Source organism: Ovis aries, chromosome 25 (genome assembly GCF_016772045.2).
Source record: "Ovis aries strain OAR_USU_Benz2616 breed Rambouillet chromosome 25, ARS-UI_Ramb_v3.0, whole genome shotgun sequence".
NCBI lineage: Eukaryota > Metazoa > Chordata > Mammalia > Artiodactyla > Bovidae > Ovis > Ovis aries.
In genome coordinates, this window is record NC_056078.1 from 40753814 (window position 1) to 40766122 (window position 12309).

Genomic DNA, 12309 nt, shown 5'->3' on the forward strand with positions numbered 1-12309 from the left:
ACTTGACACACACAAAAAGGTGAACCAAATTTTTGGTTAACAAATTCTTATAACAAATAGAAGAATAAACTCCAAATGGATTAAGAATATAAATATAAGAAAATAAAACAATCTATCTACTAGAAGGAAACATAGATGAATTCCTCTCTAATCTTGGTATAGGGAAAGGCTTTCTTACTATAACTCCAAATCCAGAGGCAGTAAAAACAGGAGACTGATACATTTATCTATGGAAAGATACTAAAAACACATAAAGTCAAAAGACAGTTGGCATACTTGGAAGGAATGTTGCAGCATACACCTTAGACAAAATCCTAGTGTTCTAGTATATGGAAAACTCTTAAAAATTAAGCAACAAGGGACCTGATGGGAAAATGGAAAGGAGACATGAGAAATTCAAGTTAAAACTACATAGAGGTGTCATTATTCACCTATAAAAGTGGCAGAAATTAAAAAATAAGACAACACATTCTGTTGGTGAGTCTGTGGGGAGTCTGTGAGTCTAAGTTAACAGGCTCACTTAACCTTGCCGGTGGGAATGTAAATTGCTACCACCCTTGTGGAGGGCTATTTGGCAATACCTAACAGGATTCTATATGTGCTCACCTTTGAGCCCAGCAAGCTAATTTTTAAGAATCTATCCTGAAGATAGAATTACAACAATATGAAAATATCTGTACATCAGAACAAAAAAAATATTCATTGCAGTATTGTTTGTAACTGCAAGGCACTGAAAAAGTGGAAACACTCATATATAGAACAGCTGATTCGATTATAGTACAGTCACATAGTGGAATACTGTGCAGCTGTAAAAAGAAAGTGAAACTATGAACTGATATTAAGTGATTTCTAAGACATACTGTTGTGTGAAAACCAGAAGCCCTCAAGAGCATATGTAGTCTGCTGTTCTTCATCTCAGAAAGAAGGGAGGAATAAGAAAATTTATGTGTAACTCCACAGTCGTGCGACAGAAGTACAGGAAGGGGCTTCTCCTTGGTGGCCCAGTGGTTAAGAATCCACCCTACAATACAGGCGGCACCAGTTTGATCCCTAGTCTGAGAAGATCCCACATGCCCCAGAGCGGCTGAACTTGTGTGCTGCGCTCTTCAGCCTTCGCCTGAGAGCCTGGGAGCCCGTGAGCCAGTGAGCTGAGACTGCTGAAGCCCGAGTGTGCTAGAGCCCATGCCCCCCAGGAGAAGTTGCCGCGACGAGAAGCTCTTGCGCTGCAACCAGAGAAAGCCTGTGTACAGCAGCAAAGGCCCAGTGCAACCGAAAACAAACAAATACATGAATGGATTTTTTTTTTTAATGCAGGAAGGATAAACCAGAAATAACAAGATTGGTTACCTACAGGGAAGGGTTGGGAGAGAGGCAGAAAGAAAGAGGGAATGGAAATAGGGTGACATTGATGAAGGAGTGACGCTTCTTTGAGTATATCTTTTTGTGTGTCTCTGTCTTGTAGAACCAAAGTAATGTTTCATATACCCCCCAAAATAAACAATTACAACCAATTAGAATGTGGAGTGGGAATCCAAAATGGAATGGAAACACCTGCCAATGAACCTCACAGTATTAAACATGAATAAAGTAACCATGCAGAAGGGTAGTGGGGACAAAAGAACAAACCCAAGAAACTGTGGGAAACGGTGTATTGACTGGATTCTGTAAGGCCAAGGGGGAAAAAAGCTGTACATAAGTGCTGTAGTCTAGTAGTAAGAGTGCTTCTCAAGGAGGAATGGGTTAGCAACAGCCTTGTATATGTACTAGAATTGAACAAGTAAATAAATATGTAATAGATAATGAGGATTGGGTTTTCCGTTGTTACAGAAAGAAATTATATATAGAAAAGGGGGATGATTAAAGGGAACCTTTTGGGTTAGAGTCAGAGATATTAGTATAAGTGCATGGTCTTGTGTGTGTATATATATATATATAAGCAAATAGATACAGGAATACAGAAATATAGATATAAGTGTATGGATGGGCTATTATGCTCAGTACCTGAATCTCCTGGTTCTGCCTGCTGAGAGGACACAGCAGCAGTGGCACCTCAGTAGTAATTACCCCACCTCGTGCCCGTCTCTTACTCTGTAAAAGAAATCAGCACTGCTAGAAGTGGTTGATTACAGGCCTGGGGCAAAGAAAATCCGAGAAGAGGCTAGAACTTTCATGGTGTCAGAAAAGGGTTGTTTTGAAAGAACACAAAAGCCAACTTTAAGGACAGCCTATTGGCAAGAACTGAAACAATTTAAGAAAAAAAGAAAAGATAATGTTGGATTATAGCCCTCAGAATAAGATATGTATGGATTCATACTGATATAAATATTTAACTAACTTATAAAACAAGTAAGCAAGTAAATAAATGAGAGAGCTCTTTTTCACAATTCCATGGGATAAATTGGAATTCCAATGAATAAATGTGAGAAGAAAGAAGAAAACAGAGAATTACCATTAGGTAACTACTTCAGTAATAAATATTGCGAACAAGGATCCATTAATAGATGCTAAAATTAGTAGGTGGAAGTTTGGGGGAGATATAGCATTGCATATGTATGCAAAGTATCTCCCCAAGGTAGTTATCAACATACAAGGGGAAAAATAACTTTATAATGAAGGAACTTGGCTGACATCAACTTAACTGGGTGAATCAAGGTAAGTGTTCTCTGTATTAAGGATATTACGAATTCCTTGCTTTGTTGCACTGACAGGGACACAGCATAATTTTTGTGATATTCCTGCCAAGAATGCATAACCTCATTTCAGTCATGAGTAAACATTGGAGAAACCCAAATGGAGAGACATTCTACAAAGTAACTGATCGATACTCTTCAGAAGTGTCAAGGTCATGAATGACAAGACTGATAACAACTGCAGACTAAAGGAGGATAAGGACAAATAAGAACTAAATGTAACGTAGAATCCTGGATAGGACGCCACACAGAAGATTAGTGGGAAAATCGGTAAAATTTGAGTAAGATTTATAGTTTAGTTAATAACATTAATATTTAGACAGTATTAGTTTCTTGTTTGTGGATAACATGATGGATTATTAGGATTATTATTTATAGATTTACAAAGAATCCTTCCCCTCTTAAAACTACAAGCAGATTAGTAGAAATAATGAGAAAGTTTAGCAAGGTGGCCACGTAAAAGGTTAATACACAAAAGTCAATTGCATTTCTAGAATGGAGTGACTAAGAACTAGTAACAAATAAAGACAAGGCACCATTTACAATATTGTCATGTGAGTTTAACAATTTTGTTGTTAAATGAAACAACGAAAAATTAAAAGACTAAATATATTTTGTTCACTGATTGAAAGATTTAACACTGTGAAGATTTCAGTTCTCCCCAAGTTGATCTGTAATTCAGTAAAAATCCAATCAAAATCCCAGTAAGATTTTCGTGAAATTTGATAGATTATTCTGATAGGGAAAAGAGTAAGTGGTCAAAAGCAGCCTGGGATTTTATTTTATTTTTTTTTTAATTTGGGGATTTCTTTAAAAGATTTAAGTTTAATGTTTTATTATGAACATTTGAAGTTGCTACATCTTGGAAAGCACATTTCCAAGGAGTCAAATGGCTTTTAGAGTTGTTATTCCAGATGTTTTATAGTTGTTAATACAATGGAAGGGTAAAGAATGTTTTAAAATAATGAAAATAACATGGAATGTAAGTATTTTTCAAGGGATTTGGGAGAAAGGTGTTGTAGATCTCGTTTTAAGACAACTGGATTCAAGTAAGATTGCTCTAGTTCAGTAATTTCACGAAGATCTAAGGATCCAATTCTGGACGGAGAATATGCCATGGAAACTCTGGGTAGCTTCAGGTTTTTGTAGAATAATGTGAAAAATATTGAGCTAGTTAAATAGTTTTTAGAGGTTATTTCAAATTTGTTTTTCTACTTACATGGGAATTTATATTGCCTTGTTTTTCACAGGTTACACAAGTTAGTAGCTACATAAAGTATGTTCTAAGGCTTCTTTGTATGACTAGTTAACTATTTTGAAAATAGTTAACAGTTGATACTTTGAAAATATTTCAGTTGTTTTTCTTCTGAAAGAAGAAGTCAGTTTTGGTTTTTATTTTTGCAAATTGTTACAACTCATGAGAGGTTACTTCTGATCAGCATACATATAGAATTTTTGTTCTTTTCTCATTATAGTAAGGCACTATAAATTTTACAAATTCAGTCCTGATAATGTGACAGGATATAAATGTATCTTAAATATTACTAAATTAAATATATAAATAAAAGGTTTAACAGTGTTTCCATGAAGTAGACTATTTTATTTTGAATCTAAGTAATCAAATGTTTCTGTACAAATTTTTATGAAGCAAGAATTAGTAAATAATTTGATGTTAGGGAGCGTCCCCTCCCTCCAAATCTCTTATTGCAGATAAAGAATAAAGCCCAGAAAAGTTATGTACAAGTTCAGAAGAGTCATTATTGACAAAGCCAGAATTGACCCCAGCTCTTCTGAGTCCAAATGTGCTGGAAATATTGTGAAAGGGGGATCAGAACGCCTGGTGAATGAACGGGAGCTGGAGAAGGAGATGTTTGGCGTTGGGTTTTGCTATGATGTGCTCGGCCTTGTCTGTACTCTTCCTCTCTTTCTCATTCATCTGGCATGATATCTGTTCTTTTCTTTTATGTCATTATCTTTGCTATGATATCACCATTGTTTTATAAAATTCATTTATGAATTAAGTAACCTTAATTAGAATAGATTTCATGTCAGGTTCTGGAACCTTTAGAACATCTGTTTTTACCCGTCCACTCAGCTATACTAGAAGTCTTGTCCTCTGCAGTCTTCCCTTTACCCTCCGCACCTGTTGTTTTAGACTCTGCCTCTGAGCTGGCTCGCAAGTCTTCAGGTGTTTCTCCTTCACGCAGTCTTGCCTGCTTTCCAGCTCTCATCGTCCGCTGGATGGTTATTAGCCTCCTAACGCGTTCTTCCTGCTTTTGTCAGTGAAATTGATTCCTCTGCATTAAAGCATTCATAAACTTGGATGGGAAGATATTACATCCCTTTTTTTTCCTGCCAGTTTTATGAGATATAATTGACATACAGCACTGTGTAAATTTAAGGTACACAGCATAATACATAACGATTTGAGTTATATGCATCATGAAATGATTATGACAATAAGTTAAGTGAACATCATTTCATATGAATAAGATGATAAAAGATAATAAAATTAAGGAAAGAGAAAAAAAAATTTTTCCTGTGATGAGAACTCTTAGGATTCACACTCTTAATAGTTTTCATATATAACATAGAGCAGTGTTAATATGTTTATCATGTTGTGCATGACACCCCTAGTACTTATTTATCTTATAGCTGAAGCTTTATACCTTTTGGCTGCCTTCATCAATTCCCCCTCACCACACTCCAGCTCTGTTAACCATAATATTATATCTTTATTTTCACTAATTGCCTACTGAAAATTAGCATTTCCTTCCATTATGAATAAGGTGACGACCCACAGTAATATTTTCAATACTTGGGACTTGATCACCGATGGAAAGCACGTATATTTTCATATCACATTATAGTTGTTGGAGGCAACTTGAACACTATTCATCCACATGATACTTTGGCATTCTTTGAAGTCATAGTAGTTGCCGAATACTCTGCTGTTTCTTATTATTTCATGTTGTAATGAGGCACATAAGTTATCCTCAGTTTTAAAAATATTTTGATTACTGTGTTTCCGTATAATTGGTTTTACTGTCCTATTTCATTGAATGAATTTTAAAATATTACTCTGTGATAAAAATGTTGTAAAATTAGATAATGGTTATAGCCACACAACTTTGTGAAGTACAAAAAGCAAAAACACTGAAATGTATACTTTAAAAGGGTGAACTTGGGAATTCCCTGGCGGTCCAGTGGTTAGGAATCTGCACTTTTACTGCTGAGGTTCATTCCCTGGATGGTGAACTAAGATCCCACAAGCCGTACAGTGTGGCCAGAAAAAAGAGAAAAAGGGTGAACTTATGTATGTGAATTATATTCCAATAAAGTTGTTATAAAAATATTATTCTGATAATGGGTCCATATGCTTTATCAGAATACCAAAAGCATCTGAGATACATAAAGGATTACTAACCCTTTCTCTTTACCTGGAAACATATTCTTCTTCCCAGTTACTACCTAGAAACCTTTTCTTAGGCATTTTCCCAAAGCACTGCTCAAATGTTTCCTCAATAAAGCAAGCCTCTCCCAGCTCCCCGGGGCAGGTCTTTGGGTGCGGTCTTAGGAATGTGCGCACGTGTTGCTTATATCCTAAGCCCAGTGCTGGTTGTCAGCCTCTAGGCTGGTAATTTCTTCAGCCTTGGGATCATGTGTTTGTATCCCTAGCACGGGGAGTCTAAAATAGTTGTTTTTCTGTGTAGGATTCCGATGGGTAGCTAGAGAGAAGAATGACAGCATTGTAGCCAGTGAATATGGTGAGGGCAGAGGCTTAGAAGTGAGAGAGAATAAAACATGTTCTGGGAGGGCCAGTTAGAAGAGTGTTAGGAGTATTTCAGATGAGAAATGCTAACAGTCTTGAGGAAGAATAGCGGTGGTTGGGATAGTTGAGAAAGATGTGATCAAATCAGATTTCAGGGATTAGGGCACTGGTTGGATACAACAGGGTAACGGAGGAGTCAAAAAAATAATTGATGCATATATATATATATATGTATAGCTGATTCATTTTGTTGTGTAGCAGAAACTAACACAACATTGTCCAGCAACTATACCCCAATTTAAAAAAAAAACTAAAATATTAGTCTTGGTTAATTGGTAGAAAAGTGATACTGTTAATGAAATAGAGAAGGGAACAGGGCAATTTTTTTTTTTTTTTTTTTTGCAGATGATAAATAATTCCATTTCCATTGGTTAAAAACATCAAGCTTATTTTGGCATCTAAACTGGTTCAAGGATAAGCTACATGCTTTATAGAAATGAAATCATGTTTGACATTTAATCACACTTTGCAACATAAAATACAGTTCTAAGAAAATGCCATGTTATCAAGAAAATATAACGTTTCCCTCTTTTGTATATATGGTCTTTTTTTTTTTTCTTTCCTAGATTCCAGTATGATTAGTAATGTTGTACTTCAAGACTTACTGGCATATGTATCTTCAAAACATTCCTATCTCAGAGATCTTCCTCAGAGGCATCCTCAGAAAATGAGCAGTATAGAATTTATAGAGTTGGAGCAGCTTCAGCCAGACATTCTAGTCCATGCAGTTCTAAGAGTTGTTGATATCACTGTACTAACAGGTAAATATTTGGGGTACTTCATCAATTTTAGGTTATAAAAAAAATTAAGCTATAACAAGGACCTACTGTATTACACAGGGAACTGTACTCAGTATTTTATAATAACATATGAGGGAAGAAAACCTGAAGAAGAGTACATATATCACTGTGCTGTGTACCTGAAAGTAATGTGATACTTTAGATCAACTGTATTTTGATTAAAAGAAACTTAAGTACAGGACTGTCTTGGTGTACCATTTGGTTATCAGTGGATATTTATCATCAGACAGTAAAGTATGATATCACATGCAGTAGAGTAACGCCAACTAAATATTTCTTTTCCTTTTCCAGAGGCATTATACAGTTATAGAGGACAGAAGCAGAGGAAAGTTATGTTAACAGTGGAACAGACCCAAGGTCAACATTATGTGCTTGTATTATGGGGTCCTGGAGCAGCCTGGTACCCTCAACTTCAAAGGAAAAAAGGTAAATACACCAAAAAGCATTTAATCTATTTATAGGTGAGTAAATGATTAATGCTTATGAGCCTAAGATGAAGGGACTCTGGAGATCAGACAACGTTTGAAATATAATTGAGCATGATTGAGTATTCTTTTGCAGATTTCTTGTTACAATTTTTTACCTCCTGTAAACAATTCAACGATCTATAACCCTCTATAATTAATGGCAGCAAATTAAAAGGTTTCATTTATTCCCAGGTATACTACTTTACCTTTTTAGTGAAGATTGAAGATCTTACCTTCCTTGGATAATGTTGTTTAAAACTTTAATTCTGGAGATGCTTCTACAATTTTTATTCAGCCAAGGTAGTCTGATAAATAAACTCCTCTCTGGTTATAGGGCAGATGTTAGAGGAGTTGCATTAACTCTTTCAAGTCACAGTGTTACTGTTTAATAAATTACTATGTTCCAGGTTTTTATTCCAGTTGTTTTAAAAGTGTGGGCTATTAAACATCCATAGAACGTTCATGTTTAAAGTATGACCCATGGTTATATTTTTCTTTAGAGCACCAGTTAATCATTTATAAGGTATTAAATTAAATGGAATTGAAACAACAGACTGGTTCCAAATAGGGAAAGGAGTGCGTCAAGGCTGTATATTGTCACCCTGGTTATTTAACTTATATGCAGAGTACATCATGAGAAAGGTTGGGCTGGATGAAACACAAGCTGGACTCAAGATTGCTGGGAGAAATATCAGTAACCCCAGATACGCGGATGACACCACCCTTATGGCAGAAAGGGAAGAAGAACTAAAGAGCCTCTTGATGAAAGTGAAAGAGGAGAGTGAAAAAGTTGGCTTAAAGCTCAACATTCAGAAAACTAAGATCGTGGCATCCAGTACCGTTCAGTTCAGTTCAGTTCAGTTCAGTTGCTCAGTCGTGTCCGACTCTTTGCGACCCCATGAATTGCAGCACACCAGGCCTCCCTGTCCATCACCAACTCCTGGAGTTCACTCAGACTCGTGTCCATCGAGTCAGTGATGCCATCCAGCCATCTCATCCTCTGTCGTCCCCTTCTCCTCCTGCCCCCAATCCCTCCCAGCATCAGAGTCTTTTCCAATGAGTCAACTCTTCGCATGAGGTGGCCAAAGTACTGGAGCTTCAGCTTTAGCTTCACTAGTACCATTACTTCATGGCAAATAGATGGGGAAACAGTGGAAACAGTGACAGACTTTATTTTCTGAAGCTCCAAAATCACTGCACATGGTGACTGCAGCCATGAAATTAAAAAATGCTTGCTCCTTGGAAGAAAAATTATGACCAACCTAGACAGCATATTAAAAAGCAGAGACATTGCTTTGCCAACAAAGGTCCATTTAGCCAAAGCTATGGTTCTTCCAGTGGTCATGTATCGATGTGAGAGTTGGTCTGTAAAGAAAGCTGAGAGTCAAAGAATTGGCGCTTTTGATCTGTGGTGCTGGAGAAGACTCTTGAGAATCCCTTGGACTGCAAGGAGATCCAACTGGTCCATCCTAAGGGAAATCAGTCCTGAATATTCATTGGAAGGACTGCTGCTGAAGCTGAAACTCCAGTACTTTGGCCACCTAATGTGAAGAACTGACTCATTTGAAAAGACCCAAATGCTGGGAAAGATTGAAGGCAGGAAGAGAAGGGGACAACAGAGGATGAGATGGTTGGATGGCGTCACCAACTCAATGGAAATGAGTTTGAGTAAACTCCCACCAACTCTGGGAGTTGATGATGGACAGGGAGGCCTGGCATGCTGTAGTCCATGGGGTCACAAAGAGTTGGACACGACTGAGCAACTGAACTGAACTGAATTGATGTTTCAATAACAGTGTAACATCTTCATTTTGACATTGGATCCTTTAGTTGTAACAATCAGAGACAGTTTAATTAGTGGCTTCTGAGTTATTTTACTCTGTTAAATTAATTCAGAGGTTGATTAGGTATATGATCCATTCTTTTTTTACCTGAAAGAGTTAATGGGTCTTTGGAAACTTCTATTTCAAAATAGTTATCTAAAGATAGGATCTATCACATCGCCTCTTTTAATCATTAATAGCCCATAACTAGGAACTGAGATAAGTCTGAATTTTGGCTTTCATGTTAAGATCAAACAGTGGCAAATATTTGTTTGGTTGAGAAATCTGGAAGACATGTGTCAGTGATACACAGACCATCATTATTGACCACTGTGTCATGGTCGGGAACATGAGTCTGCTGCATGCCGAGCAGAATGTGGATCAAAGGTGGCGTTCCGACTACAGTGGAGCTGCGGCAAAGCAGATTGCTCCATGCTTAATATGAATATCCCTTAAAAGCTGATAGTTATTTGGTCAATAGAAGAGGAAGTATATTTTCTCTAGATAATTCTTTGATATTTAGGTTAATGTTGAAAATTTATAAATCCGTGAATTAAAGTGTAGTTTCTTTGTTCATTTCTTCAGCATATTTATTTATATTTCAAGTTTTAATATCTGCCTTAATACCTCAAGATCTAATTTTGAAGAATCATTTAAGTAAGTGATTCTCCTTTCACAAATTGTTAGTATTCTGTCTATTCATTTAGTATTTCTTGAGGCATTCTCTGTATTATTCTGTGTACTGGGCCCGCGTTTTCCTTGCTCCCAAGGGTAACAAACTCACATTTAGGTGATATAATTAGAAGTGATTGTCAAGCAGTAATTACTGAATACTAGAGACAAAAGAGTTGATGTTTTGGAGAAAAACAATAATAAATTAATTCCCAGTTTTTTTGAAATATGTTTTGCTAGTAGGAATTTGGTATGCCTGATGTGCAGCAAGCATTGGTTACAGTTAAAGTCCTAATGAGGGTGGGCTAGGGACACAAATTACACTTCTTGGTAATAATTTGGTATGCATAAAATAAGCTATTCAGAACTAAGTGCCTTTCCAATGCAATATTCTCCTGAAATCTAATAGAAGTCTAATATTTAAAAAAATATAACATTACAATAAAGTACACTCATGATGTTACTAATTAAGCACAGAATAATACAAATGATCCCAACCTCTGTGGTTATGCTTCATGCAAAATCACAGTTATGTCTGCGTGGAGGTTCGGTACTCCTTCACACCCTTAATTCATGATTGAAGTATAGAATTGTATCACAAATTGTCTCGGTACTGCTCGGTCTCCCTCAGACTCACTATTTATGTGTTTCCCCTGCCTAGAGTGCTTCTTCCTCCAGCTCTCCCACACAGATGGCTGTCCAATTTCATTTCCCCAGAGAGGCCTCACACATGAGTGTACAAAATCACTATCATGTCAGTCTGTGCATTGCGCTTGTGCCACCTAACACAGACAGATGATCCAGCTGATTTGCTTGCTTGATAATTAACTAAATGTCTCAGTAGGTTGTATAGTTTGTGACTAAAAGCACCCTGATTAGCCTGTTCACCATTGTATCCTCATCACACAGAACTGCCTGCACTAGTAGATACTTTCTCTATAAATGACTGAAGAATAAAATATAGGTCAGGCAGCCATTTAAAATTCCTGCTGTCTTTAAGGAATAAAGATGCAAGTTCGAGGAGCAAACAGCTTGTTTCAAATCATGAGGAAAAAAAATCACAAAGGTAAAAATGCTTGCCCATGAAGATTGTGCAGTCCGTTGGCTGTACTAAGAAACTGTGTTTAAACTTGGCACTGAAGGCTCAAATTTCACACTGGCACTCCATCATGGTTAACTTAAACAATTAAGGGGGATATATTGGAAGTATACAGGAGTATCTCCTAGTAAATAGGGCAAGAGTGTTGGGTTTCAGGGGGACTTGGAACTAGGAACAGAAAAGCTTTCTGGGTCCAGGCAACATCTCCATGGATTTGCTTTATTTACTTAGTAGAGACTTTCTCTGCTTCTCAACATTATGGATAGCACATGGTTACTCTGTAGCTCCTGCTTTCCTTTTCCTTTTAAGAGACCAGTCCTATTTCTAAATTCCCAGTAAAGAGAATCTGATTGCCTAGTTTGAATTTGATTCAGTCAACTGTGGCCTGTAGCACAGGGTCAAAAAGTACCAGTTGGGGGGTTCCCTGGCGGTCCAGTGGTCAGGACTCTCTGCACTTCTGCTGCGGCAGGCACGGAAACTAAGGTCCCTCATGCTGTGCTAAAAGGTAAAAAAAAAGGTACGAGTTGGAATATGTATGCTTATTTCAGTGGGTGAGGGAATAGTTAAGGGGGTCATTTGTGGTCTGGTGGACATACCAGTATACTCACTATCAAAGACATGTATGTTCACTCTCCTGGATAGATGTATAGATATAATATTTAGTTTAAAAAACTAGATTATAAAACTTCATGTATAATAGGATCCCATTTTAATAAAAGTGGATATGTAAGTATGTATATACACTTTGAAAAATCTGGAAATATAGGTACTAAAATGCTAGCCATCTCTAGTAGTATTATGTGGTTTTTATTTTTTATATCTTTAGTTTGAATTTCATGCATGTATGGAATTTACATTTATTCTTTAAACCTTTTAGTATAAAGAAACTTCAAACATACAGACAGAATAATACAATGAACTAAAGT

The 12309-nt window shown here is 36.8% G+C and overlaps 1 protein-coding gene across 26 annotated transcripts in view; it reads left to right on the forward strand.

The window, feature by feature from the left end:
* Nucleotides 1–12309, forward strand: part of SHLD2 (shieldin complex subunit 2) — a 103376-nt gene that overhangs the window by 73828 nt on the left and 17239 nt on the right. For all 26 annotated transcript variants that reach the window (XM_060406351.1, XM_060406341.1, XM_060406347.1 and 23 more), the window contains 2 exons: nucleotides 7089–7283; nucleotides 7614–7748. In XM_060406351.1, the coding sequence (XP_060262334.1) occupies nucleotides 7089–7283; nucleotides 7614–7748 (330 nt within the window). The remainder of the gene's footprint in view (nucleotides 1–7088; nucleotides 7284–7613; nucleotides 7749–12309) is intronic.